Genomic DNA, 25,371 nt, shown 5'->3' on the forward strand with positions numbered 1-25,371 from the left:
TTCGATCCCAGCAGCCGGCTCAAGGTCGACTCAGCCTTCCATCCTTCCGAGGTCGGTAAAATGAGTACCCAGCTTGCTGGGGGGTAAACGGTAATGACTGGGGAAGGCACTGGCAAACCACCCCGTATTGAGTCTGCCATGAAAACGCTAGAGGGCGTCACCCCAAGGGTCAGACATGAGTCGGTGCTTGCACAGGGGATACCTTTACCTTTACCTTTATTGCCTCCTTTCTTCCATTTATGTATGCAGTCATTTCCAGAGGCATGCATACATAGAGTTTTGAAAGCCATCAAGTGTGTGGGCTAGCAGCCTTGAGATTTCAGCTTGTCCTTCCAAGACCCTGAGAATGAGTAGTTGGGCCAGAGCTTGAGAACTGACAATCCTAAACTTCCACGACAGAAAACAGAATCAAAACAAGTAGGAATTGTCGCCACCCAGTACCGTGACCTGGATAGCCCAGGCAAGCCTGATCTCAGATCTTGGAAGCTAAGCAAGGTTGGCCCTGGCTAGTATTTGGGTGGGAGATGCAGGAACACAAAGGACATGATTTGAAGGCAAGCAAGGGCAAACCACCTCTGAAAGTCCCTTGCCCGGCTATAAAGCAAGCAAGGGCAAACCACCTCTGAAAGTCCCTTGCCCGGCTATAAAGCAAGCAAGGGCAAACCACCTCTGAAAGTCCCTTGCCCGGCTATAAAGCAAGCAAGGGAAAACTACCTCTGAAAGTCCCTTGCCCAGCTGTAAAGCTGTAAAGCAATCTTAGAATCTCCTTAACCCTACACTTAACCCACACCACATAATAAAATGTGCTTTCTGTTTGTAGCATAGAGAGATCCCTGGAAGTTACTTGAGTTTCGTGCTGTAGGAACTCTCTCCTTGGACCTGCCCATGGTCTATCAGCGTTAATTCACAAAACAGCTGGAAAATATGCCTCTAATACAGATTACATGTGTGGCATCTCATTGTTCAGCACTTTCTCATGTAAACCAGAAATTGCATGTATGAAACGAACACACCAGGGAAACGACCGCGCTGTAATTCTTCCTTGGCATGTGGTTTCCTATGTGGAAAGGAGGAGCAGCATTCAAACGTGTGATCAGTACAAAGTGGTAATGTTCAGGAACATTTTTACAGCATCAGCTGCTGCTTGTGAGAACTAGATTCCAGTCATTATTTGAAAAGGCTGCATATATATATCATCATGCCAATGAAACTGCAGTCCCTAACTCTCCCTTTCTGTAAGACCATTTCTTTCCTTTGAAGAGGGACACTGTGGGTAAAAATTTGCGGGTGACACCCGTTCATCTCTTAGACCTAGCATATGGTGGATGGCCATTTGAAATGTGATCGTTTCACATTGTAAACAATTTATATGATGCAATTTTCCATGTGACTTTGCGGCTTTTCATTGTCTAGGCTCATTTCTGTGTGTGTGCGTGATCTGAGAACCACAAGAGGAACCACTTTGCACAACGTTCCAAAGAGTCCAACTCAAATCACAGAAACTGTTAATCAGCTGCCACTCTATATTAGCTCATTTTAGTCCATATAAATGCGCATTTCCTCATTGATTTGTGGTGTATCAAAAAAAAGGACCCACCATCTTTCTATTTGCAAAAGCTTACTTGCTGGGGTGCATGCAAGTGACTCTCACCACAAGCCACTAGGCATGTGGCGAATTCCTCAAACCTGGGCAGCCTAATTTGCACATTATGCAAATTTTTCCTATTCATTTGTTACATTATGTACCAGTTGTTTTAACTGGGGAGTGATCAAAAGAACCATCTTTTAATCTATTTGTAGTTCTTAGCCAACAATAAAGTCTGCAGGGAGAAATAAAGCAAACTTGTTGATCAACATCGATCTCCCTCTTTGATTAGGAGAAATAAAGGTGGGAATTAAATGCTTTCTCACTCAATAATGGGGCAGGAGATTGGCTGAACATTTTCCTCTGATCTCTAAACTGACAATGGCTGCAATACGGTAGAAAATCTGCGCTTGTGGTTTGAACAACCATTCACGTGACTGCTTCCATGTGTGAACTGACTCTTAGTCTTGGTTTAAGGGAATCAGACTCTATTAACAAATTCTAGCAATTCATGGTCCATTCAGTAAAAATGTTCTGGTTAATCCATTCTATTCTATAATGTCAAAGGAAGAAGAAAGAATTCTGGATAATCAAAATTATATTGTTACTCTGCCATGTAATTGCCCTGATCCCCGCCCCCCCCCCCCCAGTTCCCCCTCAGCTAGGCAACATAAGCTCAAAGCAAACAAAACCAACAGGCAAAAGATTGTGTCTTCTTGACAATTGAAGAAGTGACCCCTTTACTGAAGAGCTATTGCCTACGTGATATCCTGTACCTGTAATACTGGTGATGTTATATGATGGTATATTAAGACTACAATTGCACCCCCTGAAGAAGCAAAGAAAAGCAGGATTGAATACCTAGGACCCCGTTCTAGTTGCAAAAATTATTTAGGATTTAGTAAATCTCAAGAAGACACAACCTTTTGCCTATTGGTTTTGTTTACTTTGGGTGTATCTTCTACAAAAAAACAACAATATTTCTTCATTTAGGCAAAAGGTCTAGAATTAACAGAACCATCCTATAAAGTAAGAAACCATTTAGTGATTATTTCCTACCACATTACCAGGCATCTAAGATAAGTCCATTAACAGACAGATACAACCCTCTTGGTTCAAAGTATAAAGATAGGAAGAGTAAGCTAGAAAATACATAGTAATTTTAAGCTTTCAGCTTCTGTGATTCAAACAATGATTGGCATTTGGTCACGGTTCATTGTAATAGCAAACATAGTAATTAAAAGGTACCAGGAGAGAGTCATTAAAGTGAATATTAAGATCAGAAACTAGTATTAATTTGAAACAGGATCCCTGTACCTATGATTTTAATTTCTCAAGAATTATTTAGGGTGTCCCAACAAGATTTTTTTAGAAAGACTGTTAAGTTAATACAAAAAACTATAGTCATAACTGTATGTTCATTGCAGTTGTGAAAAGAAGCCTTGAATGGAGAAATCCCAAGAATGAATATATGAAACATACTTTTGTGTAAGGGGTTTACATTTGTCTTCTCTTGTAGGATGTTATGATCATTTGGAGTTTCACCTGCCCCCATCACAAGAAAAGTCTCTTAATTACAACTGAAAAGTCCTTATCCACTGAGCCATAAACTACCCTTATAGATCAACTGTGGGATTGACCATTCTCAGTTAGGAATATGCAAGGCTCTGGGGGAGAGGTTCATTCCTGGATGAGTAAAAGTATTTTTAAGACTATATTACTCTGAACATAAGACATTCACCTAGGGTGAGTCTGCACTTACTTTGTTTATTCCATTGTCAATCCTGTTGAATACAGTTCAATTTGAACTCGGGTCTTCCTCTCCCCCCCCCGCATTGAAACAGAAAAGTGTTCTGCACATGGTTAGAGTAGTTCAGAGGGGGGTGGGAGCGAAGCACAGCCTCATTCTTTCTATTCTTGAAGGGGGGGGGGGGAGAGGAGCCGAGCAGAGTGGGAGCCTCTTTCTTTTCTTGGAGGGGGGGGGGGGGAAAGAGGATTGAAGAAGGCAGAGGAGGGAGAAAAAAATCCAAGACCAACAGAATTGTAGAGAAATTAGGGGCTTCTTTAAGGCAATCTTGTCACATGGGCAGCTATGGTCAATCAGGGAATCTCTACCATGGAGCAGAGCCCTGTTTTCTCAATCCGATTCTTAAAATATTGAGGGTTAAAAGCACTCTAAGATATCGCACAATAAAGGTAGGGTCAATCATGCTTGTTGCAGAAGGAAAATTTAAATCACCCAAAATCAAAACGGAAATCGCATTCTGTGTAGATGGCAGGGACTGAATCGACCTGGGATTGGAATAAAAGCTCTGTGCAGTTTACATCCTAGCTTGGTAGTGACTGAGGTAGAGAAAGGTTTTCCCCTCATTTGCTATCTGAGATTCTTAGCTGTCGTATTGGACTGTGTGCTGGTGGTTATATGTTCCAAATTCTGTGCGGCCAACTGTCAGCAGACAGAATGCTAAGTTAATTCAGCTATTGGCCTAACCCCAAATAAATCACCATTTCAGTTGTTAGGTAAAGCTACTCTACAGCATAAGGGTGGATCATGGCAGGGGCTCATGGTAATAGTAGACCATGGACATCTGAAGAGCCACAGTTGGGCCATCCCTGCTATAGCATGTCAGAACTGCATTCCATGGCAGGGAGAAATCAACTGCTTCTAATGGACTGATGCCACATGCCACTAATCAAGCAAGATGAAAGGAATCATTAATACATCAGACAGTTCATTTGAAAAGTAGCAATGCACTGTGGGTAGGCCAGAAACCAACGCACCTGGGAAAGACCTTCCTCACTAGGCTGCTAGGTACTCTGAAGCATCACACCTACGTTACTTTTTAAAATAAATTGCCTCTAGAAACAAAATCATCACCATCCCATGCCTTCAGGTCATCTAAAACTACCATAGTAGCAATCTTCACCCTACATTTCCTCCTTATCACTTAGCTCTGGAAAACACCTGTAGTCCATTGCTGTTCAGTTTTGCCACGACCCAGTCCATTTTATGGTGATTCATTAAATAATGTTTCAGACAGCTAACTCCAATCCAACACCCAAATCTTCACTAGCCATATAGCAATTGGTAGGACAATCGATCAAGGCCCCCTCATACTTCTGTAATAGCTCTTTTTTGGATTGTTATGCAGAATGCACCTAGCTTGAACATCCCAGCCTTGCTCTCTAACAAACAAGGGGGCAGGGATCACATAAAACATAGAACAGTACAAGACACTTCCTCATATCAGAGCCTAACTACATGTTCACTTTTTAAAAGGTTCCTGAACCTAACTCAGGTTTCCCATGGAGAATGTTTATTAATAAATAAAGTAGAACCTCTTTGGGCTTGCAGTGCCATCGTGGGTGAGGAAACAGCTGTTCCATGTGCACAGAATACACCATGTGGAGCAGCAAAAACAACACCCCCCCAGCAGTATTTTGTACTGAAATGCAGCTGGAGAGGAGAGACTGGAACCCTTCCCCTCCCTGGATGGCATTCCAAGCCCAAGCTCTATTATATATATGCAGCTATTACTCACAGTAGCTGGGCAACTGTGGGGAACCTGCTGGACTCAACTTTTTAGAAAGGCAAATATTCAGTTTTGCTTTTAATGGGTGATATTTCAGAGTGGAGCCAGCCACTAATACAAATCCTGAGAAGCTTCAGCAGAGGGATGCTAAGGTGAGGAGGGGCTGTCCAAAAAGCATCCACCCATTCAGGGTACTCACGATACATGACCTACAGCAGCGGTAGTCAACCTGTGGTCCTCCAGATGTCCATGGACTACAATTCCCATGAGCCCCTGACAGGGGCTGGCAGGGGCTCATGGGAATTGTAGTCCATGGACATCTGGAGGACCACAGGTTGACTACCCCTGGCCTACAGCTCCATGGTGTGCGAGATACCTTGGCAAGTCAACTGTAACCATCACTACCCACGAGAGAATCCATGCCAGAGACATGTGGCTTCCCTTATTATTGCTGAAAGAGGAAAGAGCTGCATCTTCCAGACTTCCCTCGTGCAGCTTTTCAAAGCCCAAATGTTCTTTCCAAACCAGAGGAACCCTAAAATACAAGTCCCGCACTGCTTACTGTAAATCAAAAGACAATTGTGCTGTCTTTGCAAACGCTTTGCATGCTCCCCCTCAGTCTCTGTTCAAACAAAGAATTCCCATGGGGGGTATTAAAGGAGATGCATTGCAGAGACATCTATAAAACACAGCCATCTTTTCCAAGAGGAAATGCTGTTTGTTTCTTGGTGATAGCCCAACTTTGTATAATGGATGTAACCTATTAGTCTTTGTACACACTGCTAATAGCTTGTACCCAAAGCAATAGATTAACATTGCAAGCGCAGAGGCCCTGTAATAATACAAATTAAAAAAAAACCCAACAACACAGGGCTCCTCCTGCTGTCTCTTGTGCTTTCTGAGTAATACAAATAGCAATGTTCTTGGAAACTAGCTTAGAAAAATAGAACTTCTTCTTTCAAATTGATAAGGTAAATAAGCCCTTCCAGCTGGTGATTGCAGCCTTAACTAGCTAAATGAATCCCTCGGGTATCAATTACTGATCCAGCTCTTGCAAGTCAAATTGAGACACCCCCCTCCCCCCCCCAGGTACTCAGGCAAGGTGTTAAGTCGCCCATGTCACAACCACTTTTGAAGAAGCTTCATTTTCCTTCCCTCATTGTTATCTGACTAGGGCTGGCTTCCTCTCATTACTCTGTTACGCCTTCCCCTTAATTGCTGCGCTTCTGCCAGCTTTCCCTGGTCCCAGTGGGGGGAAAGCGAAGGGATCAACTGTTTGCAACAACAGCAGTCGTTCATTTCAGAGAAGTGCAGAGTGACAGATCACACAGCCCTGTTAAGAGTATACACGGAATGTTTGTATACTCTTTCAACAGTGTACTCTGTCGCCCTGCACTTCTCTGAAATCCTTCTTCATACCTGTGTCGAGTAGTTCTCATGTCAATGAAGAAGAAGAAGGAGGAGGAGGAGGAGGAGGAGGAGGAGGAGGAGTTGGTTCTTATATGCTGCTTTTCTCTACCCGAAGGAGGCTCAAAGAGGCTTACAGTCGCCTTCCCTTTCCTCTCCCCAAAACAGACACCCTGTGAGGTGGGTGAGGCTGAGAGAGCCCTGATATCACTGCCCGGTCAGAACAGTTTTATCAGTGCCATGGTGAGCTCAAGGTCACCCAGCTGGCTGCATGTGGGGGAGCGCAGAATTGAACCCGGCTTGCCAGATTAGAAGTCCGCACTCCTAACCACTACACCAAACTGGCTCTCAATGTGTGTATGCCCAAGATTTTGTACAGGGGCAAAATTTGTATTTCTTGCTTTTTAGTTTTTTCCCTCCTTGTGCCCTTGGATCTGCTGCAGATAAAACAGTTGTAACCCCATCATTTTATCCAGCCCTTCCCAACAAATTTTACTGGAGGAAGAGCTGATTTAGGTTTGGCTTTCTCCCTGCGGGATAGAAAATATGGAGGGAGACAAAAGGGGGATAATCTTACTGGCATTAAGCATGTCTAAGTATCCTTGATTTTAATGGGAGAATGAGGCTGCACCTAATTCATTAGATCTATGCAGTCAAAGCAAGCTATTTTTAACCTCTCTGAAGCAGAGCCAACTTCTGAATTTACTATCTGTTTCAGAACCTCCTTACAAAGTAGCTGCATGCTATTTCCTCTCTTACCAACACAGATCGAGGGACTATTACATCAGTTAACATTTAACAAGATTCTTTTCTACCTTTCAAGGGTTGTGTTTATCAATGAAGAATACTATTGACAAAGAAACGTTATTTCATGGTCATTTTATGCCTTATTAATGGGCACTGGGCTCCTCAGAAAGCTCACCCTTGCAGTCCTCCTTCTTTCTGGCCTTGCAGTCTTCCGATGAGAGAGTCATAACCCAATTCTGGATTCTGAAACACACTTTCAGAACCACCACTCTAAGGACAATGTTTTTGTCTACATAGGAGGTTCTTATGTACGTCTTAGGAATTACTGTCCCACAATAGCTAGCCTCTCAGCTTCTGATGCATATCTATGGGCAAAAAGGAACCAGCTTTTTGGAATCCCTCAAGCCTAGTCACATGGGCGTAATTTTTATATTTTATATTTATTTATATTTACATTTATTAACTGCCACTCGCGGCTGTGCCAGATTGAGGCAGTTTACAGTATAAAATCCGTAAAACAAAACAAAATAAAATACACTATTAGCAGCATAATCTCATCTCACCCAACCACCAGTCCAGAAGTCTAGTCTGGAAGTGACTGTTGCATGGATCACTGTGGCCAAATGCTCTGGGGACAGTAGGGTGCTAGTAGCCTGGCCTGGTGCTGATAGAAAAATGTGATCAGTGCGTCCATAGATAAGGAGGTGTCAAAGATCACCCCCAAAATTCCTGGTGGTGGGCACATAGGCAAACTGTACCCCATCCAGGGAGGGGAGGTGCACTTTCTGGTCCTGTCTTCTTCTGCCTAACCACAGGACCTCTGTCTTGGAGGGGTTGAGTTTCAGACGACTCTGAGCCATTCAGACACTGCTTCCAAACATCTGTCAAGTTTTGGGGGGGGGGAGTCTGGCTGGCTGGCCATCTGCATATTTGTGACAACCCAGCCTAAAGCTCCGGACCAGATGTTGAAAAGTGTGGGGGAGAGTATTGCCTTCTGGGGCACTCTACAAGGGAGAATGAAGGGGAAGGACAACTCTTCCCCCACAGCCACCCTCTGTGTCCGGTTTTGGAGAAAGGAGATCAGCAACTGTGAGGCTGTCCCCTGAACCTCTGTCCTCCCATTGGTGTTTTATACCCAGAAACACACAAAAAAGTTCCTTGGCTGAAAAATGTGCAATGATTTCCAGGAAATTCTTAAGACACAAAACAAAATCCAGCTGGAATTAAAACATGTTCTACCCAATGACTCTCACCTGCTGAATTCATTCAATCTCAAAAATGTTTAATTTTGCTTAGATTGTGCCCAGGGAGCTTGTAATTCAAAATCACTGTGTTTGATTTCACATGAGCATTGAATTGTTCTTGAGGATAGTAATTTTACTCCTAATATATAACTTGCAACAAGGACTTTTCACCTCATCTATACATTATGGATCAGATCCTGTGCAAAATTTCCTCCGGTGCTAGAAATCTTGTGCAACCAAGACCTGAGCATTATAATGTATTTGGAGGTATTGCCCAACATCTTGCACTAGCAGTATAAAGTACATTTATGCTTCTGCTTGCACATTGCTGGATCCAAGCCAGTTCTTGTATCTTTCTGCATAAAGTGCAATAGGACAGAATTTTCCCCTAATAAACAATTACCTCAATCACTAAAATAGAAATTACAAACTGTGTTTCATCTGTACTCATATGCACATAAAAACTGATGCGTGACCTACAAATACTTGTGGATGGATCTGAATATATGAAACCAATTAAAACATGTATATATATATGAAACCAATTAAAACTTTGGTTTATGGAACCAATATATGAAACCAATTATATAAAACCAATTAAAACAGAATTCTATGATTCTATGTACTGTATGAAGGTCATCAAGTTGTAAAAATGGAATTCTGGACATATAAAACCACTGTTACACAAGGCCTTACAAAACAGTAAATTCTTTGAATGAGAAGCATGGATTAAGTTTCCATTTATAATATTATCTGGTATTCATACTGCCTGAATAGTAGCAGGATAACTTCAACCTATATTACAAATAAGATATGGTGACAGCTATTAATTTGAATAAAGAATAAGTGTATATTTAGGCTTTTCTTAGCTTTCAAGAAACTACGAGTTGTTCAAAGTAATTTTTTTTTTATTTGTCAGGTTTGTAGATTCTTTGCTAATATTATTTATTTATTTAGACAATTTCTATGCCCCCTCTTCAGAGTCCTGCTCAAAGCAGTGTAGAATTACAAAAAACCCAGTATATATTTTTTAAATTATACAAGCAGAAAATCTATCCATAAAATAGAAACAGGACATTAAAAAGAAGATAAGGTTAAATCCTTAATTAGATGCCCCAGTTAAAATAAAGTGTTGATGTGTAAATAAAGCCAGGCACTTAAAAGTAAGCAATGTAGGCATCAGATAAGTCTCAAGGGGAAGGGTGTTATAAAGGTGAGGTGTCACCACAGAAAATGCCCTGTCTATATTCATATTGTTGGATTTAAATTTGAGAAGAAAATACACAGCTGGCTGCCTTTTAAATTATGCATCTGGTTAACAAGTGTCTTCTGTGAGTTGGCAATGCAAATCCGGATTAGCATGTATAACTCCTCGCATAAGCTTTATTCACATCTTTAAATGTGAACGAAGATAGAAATCAACACTGGTAGTTATACATGACTCATCAACACTACAGACAGATCATGACGCATTGTTACAGGTGGATGATGACTCATGACTACAGATAGATCAGGAAGATGGCTTCAAAATATTGATTCCAATGTTCTTTTTATGGTTGTCTTTTAACGGTTGTGTTTTTAATGGTGTTATTTTAATGGCTTTGTTTTTAATCGATACATTTTCCTTTTTTTGTTTTATTGGGTATAAACTTCTTTGTGCAAGTCCCCGGAGAGGCAACATATAGACTCTCTAAAAAATAAATCGAGGGATCTTAGATTGGCAGAGAACTAGGGTAGAGAATTTTTAATGATGGCTCCAGTATTATGGAATTACTAGCAAGAAAGCCGATTGCGACCATGAATGCAATGGGTGCTAGGACCCAGGGGACACGGACAGGTGCAGATCTCTCTCTTTCATAGCAGGAGCATAGGAGGTAATCAGAGCTCCTTCGTAACAGGGAAGCAAGGGTCGCTTGCAGTTTGTCTCTGTCTCTGTCTCCTTCGCAGCAGGAGCCATAGCAGGTAACCAGGGGTCATTTGCAGTTTGGCAGGGCTCTGTGTGTCTCTCTCAGGTGTCTGAGAGCAAAGTGGCTAGTGTCCAGGGAAGGAGGGCGGGAACTGGAGAGGGAGGGCCAATCAGGCTGCGGGCAGCTTTTCACCCTGATTGGTCCTATTCCATCTCGGATAGCCAGGACACTCTCCATCCCCAGGGCTGTTTCACAGATATTAAGAGGAAAATGGATAAGGATTGCCAAGGCAGACTTGAGAAAATACTGCCAAGTTTTTTAGTGTGGGATGGGTGTGTGAGTGAAATTTTGACTTTCAGGTCTCTAACATTTTACTGTTAATGTGAATGTCTATTAAAAACAATTCTGACTTTAATTTTATCTTTTCATTATTTGATACTTATGTTTCACGGAGGGATTTTTTTTCTGGTACTATTTTCTGGTACTATTTCATCATCTTTATATCTATCTTTAGCCCTAATACTCAGTTTGCATGCCGACAGCACATTCAGTAAAACCGGGGGCAATTGGCAGTCAGTGGAGGGGATGTCACTCCAATGGGAAAATGGCAGCCTGAGGGATCTGCCTGGAAACCATTGAGCACCCGGACTGTTTTTTTTTTCCTTATTGGTGGGATACACCTCATGCTGGCAGTGGCACTCTCCCCAGGTGACCTGCCTTTGCAGGGCTGCCAACAGGAGACCATGTCCTGGCTCCTAAGGGGGCCTCATGGCCTGGCTGCCTCCTGCAACTGCAGTCTGGAGGATGCTGGCTTGTGGCCCATGGCCCCAGTCTGGAGGAGGCTGTTCTCATGGCTTGGCTGTCCCGAGAGATGCCAGCTGTAACAGTGGTCCTGCTGTTCCAACAGGGCTGCGGCCAGCTGCTTTGAGGACAGGCTGTGGGCAGCTGAATTTGGCCACTGCCATGACTGCCACACCACTATCCTCTCTTTGGGGCCTATAGAGGAGCCCAGCCATCCCCTAGAGCCGCTGCATCCCTTCAGTGGGTATTCACAGATAGGCTGTGACCCCCGGGGTGTCTTTTGGCCAGTGAGGGAGGCTGACTTTTCCAACTCAGGGTGGTTTGGATGGGATTCATGCCCCTCTCAAATACTGACTTTCTCCAGGGGAGCTGCTCACTGGTCTCCCAAGGAGAACATTGCCCCTGCTCTCTAGAGCTGATTGTTACAATGGACTTTGATACTAGTTTCCCTATATTTGCTCTTTGATGTTGTGGCAAGCATTCCACCTCCACTGACAAATAAATCCAAAAGATGGATGGATTATGCACAGAATTTTTAAGCTGCTATTTCACAAATAACCATAACCTGTGGTAAATGTAGCCAGATACGATAAGAACATAAGCAAAAATTAAAATAATTTAACAATACAAAGAAAAAATATAAAACCATAACTAACATAAGTTAATGAAGTTTGATAATAAATCCATGTAAATTTGGTATACACAGCTCCTGAATGAAATATGCATAATACGCTGTAACTTTAAGATGAACTTAATTTAGATGGCGATATTTGCTCTTCTAGTAAAAAAGGACTATCATTAGTTTAGACTACAGTACTAAAAGAGTTTGCTCATCCAAAATGTCTTGTTTTGTGGGATTTGTTTACAAAGTCATGATAAACTAGAACTGCCAACAGGGCTACCAACTCTGGGTTGGAAAATACTTGGAGATTTTGGGGGTGGAGCCTGAGGAGGGAGGAACTTCAATGGGAGGAACTTCAATGCCAGACAGTCCACCTTCTAAAGTTGTCATTTTCTCCAGCTGAATGGATCTATATCATCTGGGGATCAATTGTAATCTCAGGAAATCTCCACCCACCACCTGGCACTTGACAATCCTACCTGCTAACAAAAATAATGGTGAATATTAAGACCAAAATGACAGAAAAGCAATGAAAAGAGGTGGAAATGCTAAATTTTTAAAGTGTCCCCTTTTACATATTGCCCCAATTCTGCTAAGCATATCATTAAGCATATCTATGGATTTCTTAACTGATTACCATGGGTTAATCCTGATTTACCGAACAGAAATACAACAATGGATTCCTTGATATCGCATTTCTCTGCTCAAATGAAAGCACATTTTAAGTCTATTTTTCCCCCAAATTTTGCCCTGATTATTATAATACTGGGGAGAAGCGGGAGGGGGGAGAGAGATGAAAATCTGTTGTTTGCCTTGCATACGACTGGAAATGTCTTCCTTGGAATATGTTTCCCCTCAACAAAAGAACCTATTCTTGATTTTGGCAGGAGTTGTCTTTTCATTCTCTTTGGCTACATAATAAGATTCCAGTTTTAGGCTGGCATGATATCAAAGCACCTGTTCCTTGAAAATGGGGGAAGGATCCAGAAACGTTCAAATTGTTATTGGCATGTGATTGTCTCAAAAACAAGAAAAGGCTGGCTTCTCCTTGAACCTTATTCTCTCTGTAAATATTTTGTAAGCAAACCTTTTTTTGTGCAAGGCTGGATTTCTCCCTGTTTCCTACAGACAAATGGTATTCTGTCATGGTACTTCTAAATACTAGAAATAAGCGAAGAAGTGGTGGTGCAAGAACATTTCCCAGAAGGGAGGGGCATTCTGCTTTATTATTTTTCTTCTTGGAAGGTAGTCAGGCATTGTAGGATTTTACACATAATTTGCCTTTCACCTTTCTCCGTCTCCACATCAGAGTAGCAAGGAGAGGTAATCTTTAGTGCTGTTTTACAAAAAGGGGATTTTTGAGAAATTCCCTCACAAAAAGGGATTTTCAGAGAAATGTTATACTGCCCATGCTCACAAAATTGATATAACGAGCATTCATTTACCCTCTTCTATAACAGAAAATACAACTGTGGTGTGAATGGGTATTTTCCTGCATAGGGACATATTTTCCTCTTCCATAGAGGAAAACAGTAAATGAACATAAATCCTGGAATAGTAAGCATGCAACTTGCAGCTGATGGATTGCAGCAAGACAGACAGATCTGGATTCTTTGGCGCTCTTAGCTTCTAATCCAGAAAAACAGCCAGGAGACAATACTTAAACCACATCAAATTATTTAGTTTAAAGTAGCCTTTGCTGTTTTCAACCTCTTTGTATAATATGAAATGGAAGTTTTATGACTCTCCTTAAGGACACCCAAGTTTCCTGCAGGGTGAGAGCTTCTGCATCTTTCCACAAAGAAAGATGAGAAAGCTGCATTTCAGATGAATGTATGGTGCACTTTAGTCTGATTGGATTCCAGGGTTTCTTCCACGCTAAAGGGGAGATTGCACATGCTAGTTTATATTTCAGCAGTGAACACTGTGCCCAAACAATTGTGATTTGCGTAGGTGGGATTCAAATCCACAGCACTTATGCATTATACCTCCATACATAAACACAGCATAAATGATGAAACAATCATTGCAAAATTATTTTGTTAAATGTTTCAGTTTCAGGAATATAAAGCTTGGTTCTAAGAATAGTGAATCTCAAGTACCATATCCTATACAAGGGATAGGTTTTTAAAAGCATAAGCAAAAGTTGAAGTGTGATCCTCTATGTGAATGGCAGGATATGTTATAGCATTCAGTGTGTACAACTTTCCAGTTCTTATTGCCTCAGGATTGGTTGGTTTATCTGTCTTCTAATGATGTATCACCTTCCTGAGAATTCTTCATAGTTTCAGTTTTTTTAGAACTAATATCTTGGTTCTCAGTGCTTGTTTTTGAAATCTAAAGACTCTGGGTTACGAACAAAGGTTGGGAGCTGAAACTGCTAACAATAATTTTGCACAGTTGTGTTTTGTCACTTATTTACCTAGAAATGTTTGCATTGTTTCCTGAGAAGAATCTGGAGCCCAATTTCTTCCTGAGCCAAAAAATACATCTCAATAGAAAAGTTTGCTTAACCGAAGATCTTAATTTGAGCAGAATACCATGTGAAAGGACTGGGGGAAAACAAAACCATGGGAGGAGAACTAAAAAGCACACAACCAATTTCCTGCTCTACAAAAGACACGAATAGCTGTTTCTTATTAAAATTAATGGGTGGAATAGATCCAAATTGCCAAGGTGACTTTGAAATATCCTCTGTCTTCTTCAGAAACCAACCATATAATTAATTCTTCTGTCATAAATTGTGTGATTCCCAACAGTTTTTAGCCAGTAACCCCACTACACAATCAAAACGTGTACAATTTCTTTCTTGCTTAAGCTTGTCTATCCTGCATCACCGACATATTTAGATTTCACTAGGGACAATGAAAGTATGATTAGGGGGAAACCAGATCAGATGAGAGGCACGACACAGAAATAAGAAAAGAAACGGGTGGAATGCCTAATATATTGATTATGTCATCCTGCTTCTTTCCAAAAGGCCAAGACTGAAATTCAGTTTTCCTCAACTGTCTTCCTCACTGAGTCATCTAACAGACCCAACAGGCATGGTAGACGTACAGTTGGTCAACTCCGTAGTAGGCTGCAAGATTAAGACTTGAATCAGAATAAGGAAAAGAGTCGACCAGAGGCAGAATTTTCCAGAAGGAAAATGGAAATTGGGTTAAAGCATTTGAAAAACTCCCTCCAGTTTATGCTCCCAACATAACAGAATAACATCATCATTCATTAAATAACAGTAGCAAGAAGAGTTTATGTACTGGGAAAAATATCTTTCTTAATACCGCTGAGTGGATAATGAAATGTAAAGAAACTTACATAGATTGACCATTCTAAACAAAGGTAAAGATTTGGCCCAATTTTCTTCAAAATTGATAACTGTCTTTAGGAAATTATGTATGCAACATTCCTTCCATTATATAACAATGTTCAGTTTATTATTATTAATTCTATAATTCTAATGTATGAGGACAAATGTTAATAAATAATAATGAAATAAACACAAACTCCCACCAGGGGATAAGACTATTCTAAAGTAAAACCGTGAGCAGTCCTTACTGTAGTTACTGATTCCTGAACTAGGTAATAGAATAGACTTTGTTCCCTCAAAGGTTTCTGTGGAATATGTATTCTGGAATCCATTTTTGTTTGCTGATCTTGAACCGTAATAAATCAATTTGATTTGATGTTCTATACCTTCAGGTGGGTAGCCATGTTGGTTTAAAGGAATAGAACAAAGTTTGAGACCAGTGGCACCTATAAGACCAATAATGTATAATTCTGGATATATGCTTTTGCGCTCACAGACGCTTATACCCAGAATTATACTTTGCTGGTCTTATGTGTTCTATATATATAGTTCATCTTAAATATTTTCAGATTGGTAATTTCTCTCAGGAGAGTCAATGGTTTCTCCATAGTTTTGTTAATGACAATCCCTTGCTATTGGGATGTTTCATGGGCCAATACCTGGGGATATATGTTAGTGTCAGATGGCCTTCCTGTCAGTCATCAGTTACCAGTGGTCCTGTTGGTGTATGTGCAGAGTGGATAACAGCCACAGGCCCTATCAATGGCAGAAGGAACCAGAAGGTGGGACAAATTGCTTATAATTAGCATCATAGTTACCATCAGAAAAGCCACTTACTAACCAGATTTCTAGGGAAATACCTATTTTAATGAGATTTTCTTCCTAGGAGTGCAGTCATATCCCTCACAACTTTGACTTTCCAGCAACAGACAGAATTTCTTATGATACTCTTTTGAGTTTGAAACAATTTGCATACATGATCAGAACAAGGCCAATATCATTATCCCCATATTTTAGATGGACAAGATGAGGCTGAGAGAGAAAAGGGCAAGCTTGAAGCTATCTAGTAACATCATTATGACAGACTTCAGACTGTACTTGGGAACTTTCTTTTCAGAGTCTTGTCACTTCACTGTTATGCTACAAGAGATTATACAAGATGAGTTGAATTGAAAGTCAAATTTGTTCAATTTATCTCTCATATGCCAATAGACTGTTGCTCTTCTGCCTTCTTCCTACAATTATATCAGATCACTATAAAAATATGCCTACATTTTATTTCCATCCTTGGTACCATCACTTCTGGGAGGATCTATTCACAATTATGTTATCTGTAAGTATCCCTGTCTTCCTTACTCTTGTATCTCTGTTATTTTCCATCCATCAGTTATTCTCACTAAGACCAAAGTCTGACACTATAAAGCTATAGTGTCAGACTGATGTATCAGCTGTGACCTTAAAACTGGTAAGCCTTTCCTGGTTGAAATGAAACACATCTGTAAACAGCCATTCATTGCATTTCAGAAGGTCCACATTTCTAACAAATGAAAACATGAAGGTACGGCGATACAATCTTCAACTTGTAAAAATTTTGCAAACAAGCTTACCTGTGTGTCACATGATTCCACTGAACACTTGAAGGACCAATGAAAAACAGAGAATACAAGATCTGAGCGAACAAGGACCAAACGAGGGATAAAAATGTGCATACCATCCAGTTCCTCCAGAGGGATTGCAGTAATAAATAACATCAGACAAAGGGTAAAATGGCATCTACTGATAATAAGAATGGCAATAAGTATTACCACATATTTTCTATGTAGTGGTCTAATGACTGATACTTTCAATCATGTGAACCATCATTTCCTCTTTCATAATTACATTTCATTGCAAGAAGAAACCAGATTATTTTACAGCAGAATAACATATTTTAATTTTCATAAAGGCTTGATTTTTACTGGTTCAGCAATTCATCGTTAAACTTCAAAATATAATGTATTTTGGATTAACTTTTGCCAACACACCTTCTCTTCCATTCTGTCATTTTTTATTGTGCAATTTAAAATAAGAGTAAAAATAGGTATCACATCCATTGGGATTTAAACAAGCTTGCCTTAGCCAGAATTTCAGCAGAAACTGAGCAACATAAGGGTGTTCTTTTTAGCACTAAACAATGGCATCATTTCTAAAAAAAAAGGAAAAGGATCATTAATAAAATAATGATAATTACAAGGGAAAAGTAAATAAAAATGTCTCCAAATATCCATTCAACTACCCCTTCACCCCACTTTATTTATAACAACTATCTTAAGGATAATGTAGTACAACAGGATTACAAGAAGCCCTGCAACGTTATTGTTAAACACTATTTTGTAGAAGTCATTTCAACCACTTTGCTCTGCTCTGGTTTGGCCTCACTTGGAGTACTGTGTTCAGTTTTGGGCACCACAGTTAAGGGGCATGTAGACAAACTGGAGCGTGTCCAGAGGAGGGCAACAAAGATGGTGAGGGGTTTGGAGACCAAGACATATGAAGAAAGGTTGGGAGAGCTTGGTGTGTTTAGCCTGGAGAGGAGATGACTGAGAGGGGATCTGATAACAATCTTAAAATATTTAAAAGGGTGCCATATAGAGGATGGAGCAGAGTTGTTCTCTCTTGCCCTAGAGAGATGGACCAGAACCAATAGGATGAAATTAATTCAAAAGAAATTCTGTCTAAACATCCATAAGAAGTTCCTGACAGAGTGGTTTCTCAGTGGAATGGGTTTCCACGGGAGGTGGTGGGTTCTCCATCTTTGGAAATTTTAAAACAGGCTGGATCTGACAGAGAGGCTGATTCTGTGAAGGGTCAAGGGGTTACAGTGCAGGTTACAGTGGATGAGCAATAGGGTTGTGAGCGTGTGGGGTTAGACTAGATGACCCAGGAGGTACCTTCCAACTCTATGATTCTATGATTCTAAGTCATTACAATTTCTGAACAGTCCACATTATCCTAAAGTGAAGGATACTAATGATAACTGGGGGTGAAAGTGAATGATCCTCCCAAATAAACCTTTGTCATTCTTGACCTACTTTCTGACATCAGAAATCTAGGATGCAAATAGCACAGGTAAAACACTACAAGATCTTGAAAAAAAACCCTTAATCCTGACCTTTCCATTCTATCAGGCACCTGCTCCACTAAGGCCTCGCTGAAAGGCTGGCCCTAGGACGGTGGCAGCCAATGGTGAATGGACAAGATGAAAATATTCTGGCGCTCTGACTTGAACTCACACATCTCTGCTTGTGGCGATAAGTGTGAATTGTCAGTGTCTGGACATCACAGATGCACATTCCATTTTGGATGTTATACAGGAAATACAGAAATGTAAAAGTGAGTTACACAGACATCCTGTTGCCCCTTCACTTTAAGTCCAGTTCAGTAGTGGTATGAGAGTAGTCCCTCCATGAATTATTCCTGCATTACTTCAAGATGGTTTGGATTTAGGAAAGAAACATTCTATTAGCCTCATTTCTGTGAGCCAAATATCCAGATGATCGCAGTGCAGTTTGGGAAGCAGCTACAAGAAAACAGATCCCATGTTACTGTCACACAAGCTCAAAGTAGGCCGAATGGCTGGTTCTTTGATAGAAGGAGCAGCCTGACTGACGCTTCTTCAAGCACATGTCCCATGACACCCTTGTAATATGAGAAAAGCAAGAACATAATATGATTGCTTCCCATATTAATGTTGCTCTTCCTGTTTCCCCCACATATGATATGACTATGCTATGGGATGAGAATACTCACAAGGAACAGCAATGAGAAATGGTGAACTGCTCACACATATGAAACAACCCACAGAGGAAGCTGCATTATATGGAACGGATGAGTGGTCTTTTAAAGTCAGCACTGTCTACTTTGAATGGCAGCAGTTCTCCAAGATATCAGGGGACAGTCTTTGAAATCACTTACCACCTGATGCTTTTAGTTGGGCATGCCAGGGACTGAAACTGGGAGCTTTTGCATGTGAAACAGATACCTACCACTGAGCCCTGGCCCCTTTGCAGCTATGAAAGTACCACCCCATTCAATGTGAAATTATATATTCCAATCAGAGGTGTGTGTGTCAGCCTGGTCATGAACAACTGACATGTCAAACCTCTCTTCTATTGATATTGACAGAAAATGTATCTACAATGATTTGGGGGGGGAAATGTGTGGATGATACCATGTTCCTTAGTACAACTCATATTTTGACTTTATTGCATTCTAAATCCCATGGATTTAGAAAAACATCTATGGAATTGATTGGAAAAGGCATTCAAATCCCTTACAACTGCTTTGAAATCTCAGCCAGAGGCAATATGACTTTTATGTTCCTTATATTCACTGAAAGATCAGGGATAAAATTTGGATGCACATCTTTGATAAAAGGGTCTAAATCTCAAACTTGGTTTTGAAATATCCCATCAATAACAAGCAAGTACATTAAAAACCCTTTCTTTTAAAGAAAAAGAAATGTTCACTTTTTGATTCTTCTTCTTCATGTTCCTTAAGCTCTTAAAAAAACTTCCATAGCTGAAAATCTGAAGGAAGGAATGTATGGACTATATCAGCTAAATGGTCATGATCATAGGTCACAGCTAGCAGAACACATTGATTCTCCACAACCCCAATTCTTAAACATACTGACATTAAACCACATTCCCATTGAAGTTCCAGTATCAAGCCCTTTTTGCATGATCTTGAGAGGAAGAACACATAACAAGAGGAAATCAGCATAAGCAAATTTGACACAGGCCTATTATTTTCCAGCCTCCAGTCTGGTTCTCATTCCACCATATTCTCTTCCATGCTGGGAAAAGGCAATATTATAATTACTCAAATAGCAACAAGAACATGGGAAACAATCAGGACATTCTAAAAAAAGCAGGTGACTGACATTTATGGATTTTAGTTTTTGTGTTTTGAAGAGCCATCTCACCCAATACATTTTGCCACAGTGCCTTACATGATCTATCTCAGGGGTCTGCACCCTATGGCTCTGGAGCTAGATAGGACTCAGCATGGAACCAAATATGGCTCTTGAAACTAGACAATCAAATCTTTGAGCTAAGGTATGTTGGGAGGAGTAGGTGGGATGCTAATCTAATCAGTATGTTAAAAGAACAGCGAGAAAAAAATGTTATGGGACTAAAGGGCTTCTTAGCGATACATTACAGAAAGGGGAATGAAAGAGGACAGATGTCAATTATCTGTCCAAGGATGAACCATGTGCAGGTTTATGCCAGTGCACTAAAACAATTATGCAGGGAGCCCCTGTGCATATTGTTAGGTCATAAGAAATATTTCCTAGGAGAAAGCCCCACTATAAAAAAATAGGACCCACATCTGAGAAGGCCTGATTAGGACTGATTCTATGTGCATCACTTCCTCATAAAGGATATTTGGGGATGCAGAATCTTTATGGATTATTATTCAAAATATTTTAGATTTATAGTTCCACCTATGGACATGAGGCCTCTTATCTTGCTATCTGTTGAACTCTTATTTTGAAATTTGATGTAATTTGGCTGTTTAATGGTAACAGGTTGCAGACCCTTGATCTACCTCATGTGATAGGGCAAAGGATGGACCAAGAATCAGTGGTGTCTCTACTTCGTGGCTTCCAAGTTGGCATCAGTGCTGTATTCACAGACCTCATTTACACAGTGCATTTAAATACCACCAGTTCTCATAGTACATTTCATCACTAAAGAGATGATGCTCAGGGAGGCCAACCAGTTCTCACACTCCACACTTCAGACCACATGTGAATATTCCCATGGAACATCTATTTACTGAACTATTTATTTAAAATGGGCTATGTACCAAGTATGCTTACTAAAGGCACAAATCCCTTTGCTTAGAAAAGGTGCCTGTTTGCCCTGTGTTGTACAATTGCTATAGTTATTGTGAGGTATTTTTTAAAAGTCATTACAAATGCTCTTACAATGAACAGATTATCCTCTTCCCAGTTTGATCTGGATCTAAGGAAGGCCTTTGTACTTTGGTAAATCATGCCCTACTAACCTCCTTTAAAAAATAAACATCCAGAATCTAAAATGGTGCCCTCTAGGCTGTTCTCCATAAGGTTACATCCCCATGGCTCCTTTGTGTGGAGGGAGAAAATAGCAAAATTTGGCAGTATTTTGGCCTCCTGAAAACTATCATCTATGGAACATGTTGTTGAATGGCATCTCTCTTATTATGCATGGCTAACTCTGGTTGATTGGCACCAAGGAACAGTTCATGCCTGTTAGCTGAACTTTTGTATAGTTTACATTTTCTCCCACAAATCCAATGCTGACAGAACCTCCCTAGTATTACTGTGTGAAATACCTTGGTCCTCTCTCCCATTATACATTAACATGTCAACAATGGACTCAAAACTAATACAGAAGACTTGAAGGAGGGGGGGCAGAATAAAATGCTATCATCAACCTGTCTTTTGCCAACTTTTATGCCAACGAAGACTAGGAATTTGGACCTTGGACTCTTTTACAGTAAACTGGTCCAGTGTGAAATCACAGATATTTTAAAAAAATATTCCATTCTATATCAAAAAGAGGCACATGCCTTTTCTTTACACATGAAGAGAAGAGCAACAAGACACAGTAATGGCTGCCTGCCTCAGTAGTTGGTTCCTCTCTGGTCTTTGAATAGATAGCATTTCACTGGTGACTACAGAGGTCTGATCTGGGAATCTGGCTGTAATTATGGGAAGAGTGACGTCACAATTGGGTCAGTTGCTGTGGAAGGAACAAAACCTCTCATCTGTATTGCTTTAAAATGTACACAGTAAATATGTATATTAAAAAAAATACAACAATACATTAATCTTTGTAGTGTCGAACCAACTAGAAGGTATGTATGATGCAAGGCTTTAGCAAATGAGATCTATAGATACAAATTTCACTGCAGAGTATGTAGTAGACAAATGTGTCTCTTTTTTTCTTTAAATATGTAAATCCTACACTGTAGGGTTTCTTTTTTCCTTTTTTTTTTTTGAATGGTAGAAAATGTTTTGAACAGTTGTCCATGAACATGAGCCGACAATTCGTTACTGAGATCCCCAGAATGCCAAAAAATTTGCAATGCAAACAATTAGTACTGTATACCAACTCTGCAAAAAGCCCTAACACACACTCAGCCCCGAAAGAAGAGGCATTGCTGTACAACCTCAAAAAGTCTTCCTGGTTTCTGTGTACCGTTTGACACCATGGCAGCCATGTGAAGCTGCCTTTAACCTGGCAATTCCGACATGCCAGGCTCATTGAATTGGTTAGAATGCCACAGGAGGGAGAGAGGAAAAAATAATAACGCTAGCAGAATAACCATCAAATCATTTTCATATTAAACCTGCGTGGTCCAGGAACCTCCCCTTCCACCACTGCACCATTGTTTTTACGGGGGACATACTCAAGGTCAATGTTGGTTTTATGTTTGCCTTTCCCTCGACTCCACACAAAAAGAAGTAAGAAACAAAATAAAACCACCCCAAGGAATGTAAAACAGCCCATGGCTGTTGACACCAGTATTGTCTTGAGGTCAAGGGAAAATGTATTCACATTGGTTCCATTGGAACTGGTGTCATTGGAGTCTGTCATGTACATGGGAGTCCTGTTAGCATAAAGGAACCGATCCGAGGCAAATCCTTTGACAGAAAGGGTGGCTGCGTAGGTATCATTCCCAGCAGCATTGCTTGCAATGCAAACATAGGTCCCACTGTCTTGATCTTGAGCAAATCGTATCTCCAGTGTGCCATCTCCCAGCACTGTAGCCCGTCCATTGGATTTCATGGTGACCAGTCTCCGCCGTGGAGTCACCCAGGAGATGGTGGGCTGAGGATCACCATCTGCACTGCACATGAGCTGGACTGTCTGCCCTTCATCCACCACCAAATATTGCAGCTTCTTATCTTGGATCCTGGGCTTCTTACAAGTGAAGTAGAAAGAAAGGGCAGTGCTGTGGAAGTCCTTGAATGACCTCTCTTTGACACTGTCCGGTCCTGCGCACATCGGCTGCTGGATGCCAAACTTTAGCATGGGTTGCCTTTGTAATATCCAAAGGAGACGGCAGTCACAAGCCAGAGGATTGTTGTTTATGGAGAGGATTTCCAGGGCTTTGGTGGAATGGAACACATTCTCTTCTATGGTTTCTAACAAGTTTTGGGATACATTGAGCACACGCAGGAACCGGAGCCCTTGGAAAGCATGGGGCTCAATGGTACGCAACTGGGCCCCAACTATATGAAGCTCCTGCAGGCGCACCAGTTCCGCAAGCATTCCTGACTCAATGGTGCTGATGGGGTTGTAGGAAAGGTTCAGGTGTGTTAGGTAAACCAGTTGCTTCAGAGCAGAATAAGGTATTGCGGACAAGTTGGCGTTGGTGATGGAGAGAAAAGTGAGGTTCAGGCCGTACAAGCTGTTGCTAGGCATCATGTCCAGCATAGGCCAATAATCAATTTCTAGGTTTTTCAGGCGAAACAATCTCTTAAAGGCATACGCAGGCAAAAGGTTAATACTGAGATGTCTCAGGTGCAGGCTGATGAGGTTGTGAAGGTGGGAGAGGGCTTCTGTTGGTACAGCTGTTAGGTTGCATTTCTCCAAAGTAAGCTGCTCCAGGCTAAGCAGTCCATTAAATGCCCTGTGGGATATATATACCAGATCATTATCCCCTACTTCCAGGGACTTCAGGTTGTGTAGATCCTGGAACATGTAGTCCAGCAGAATGACAATCTTGTTTTCACTGATATCTAGCTTTGTTAAGTTTGACAGCCCAGTGAACACCCCTAAAGGAACCAGCTTCAGACGGTTCCCTTTGAGTCTCAAGGAGCGCAAGTTAAACAGATTGTTAAAGGCTCCTGGCTCTACATTGGCGACGACGTTGTCACTGAGATCTATCTCCTCAAGCAGTGGATAAGATGTGAATTCCTCCGGGCTGATGTTTTTGAGTTTGTTCTTGCTAAGATCCAGGATTTTAGTCTCAATGGGGATGCCCTCGGGGATGGCAGTCAGGCGCCTCCGGTGACAGCTGACAGACTTGTTCTGTGCTGAACACTCACAGCGGGCTGGGCAGCCTATGGTAGAGCCCATGAAAAGTAGCAGCACAGCCAGACCTAGAAATGGCTGCCAGCATGATATGGCTGTGTGAAGCATGACTCCACTGAAGTTGTCTAATCTTCTGTCACAGGCCTGCCAAGAGGGAGAGGAAAAAAGAGAGCTAATTAGGCTAAATAGATGAAATATAAGTCCCATTCATTTTCAGCTAAAACTAAGGCAAAAGAACCTTTACATTTCAGGTTAGAGCCAAATCTTTGCTGACACTAAAGGAAAGTATTCTCACATGTGTAACAGGAGGTAGGTCTACTGCCTCAGCAATCCCCGTGCATTTGTAATGCTACGTTCCAAGCCATTCCCAAAATCCCCAGCTCTGAAAAACAACAGGGAAGGGAGCAGTAGACTACATTGGGAATGGGAAAACACTTCAACATCTAGTTGCTTAATACTGCTTTATTTTTAAAATTTAAGCCTTACAGCTGCTTTTACACACACACACAAATATTCAACAGACTTCCTTTCCACAAAGTAATATCTTTCATTGGGTATACTGACCAGAGGTTTAGCAGTGATCTATTTACTCATAAGATGTATACCACTTACATAAATGAGTTATTAAAATAATAATTGAAGAATTCTAAATGATAATACTTAGATTAATACTAAATAATTTCAATATTTCTAGATAAAAACCTTGAAACAACAAAACAAGACCAACAATTCAATATATTTAGGTTGATCTCATTGAACCACATTAAAAACTGACCAAGATGGGGATTTGAACCTGGATTTTCCAAACCCCTCTTGGGTGCTCTAACTGCTACACCACACAGCCTTTCATAGAATGGCTGCTGTTGAACAGTAGCAGGCAACCAGGCCTCATTCAGTCATACAAGTCAGATGGTATTAAGTCATCCAGAGGTTGCTTCTAGGTCTAGGGTGCAAGTATCCAGGTAGGACCTGGTGATCTCCCAGAATTACAACAGAAGTCCAGACAATCAAGATCTTTCCCAATAGACAGTGGATTCTGTGGCATTATATCCATCTGAGTGCTATTGCTTCCCTAATGTCTGCTTTCCACAACAAAGTCTCCAGAACAATCTGGCCTGGCCCTTGAGTTGCCATTTCTGGT

At 40.9% G+C, this 25,371-nt stretch overlaps 1 protein-coding gene across 3 annotated transcripts in view; it reads right to left on the reverse strand.

Moving 5' to 3' along the window:
* LINGO2 (leucine rich repeat and Ig domain containing 2) overlaps positions 1 to 25,371 on the reverse strand; it is a 666,496-nt gene that overhangs the window by 1,090 nt on the left and 640,035 nt on the right. For all 3 annotated transcript variants that reach the window (XM_077345252.1, XM_077345254.1, XM_077345253.1), the window contains exons 4-5: positions 5,509 to 24,374; positions 224 to 5,347 (exon numbers count right to left, since the gene is read on the reverse strand). In XM_077345252.1, the coding sequence (XP_077201367.1) occupies positions 22,518 to 24,374 (1,857 nt within the window). In that variant the 3' untranslated portion in view covers positions 224 to 5,347; positions 5,509 to 22,517. The remainder of the gene's footprint in view (positions 1 to 223; positions 5,348 to 5,508; positions 24,375 to 25,371) is intronic.

The sequence above is a fragment of the Paroedura picta genome, chromosome 7 (genome assembly GCF_049243985.1).
Source record: "Paroedura picta isolate Pp20150507F chromosome 7, Ppicta_v3.0, whole genome shotgun sequence".
Classification (NCBI taxonomy): domain Eukaryota; kingdom Metazoa; phylum Chordata; class Lepidosauria; order Squamata; family Gekkonidae; genus Paroedura; species Paroedura picta.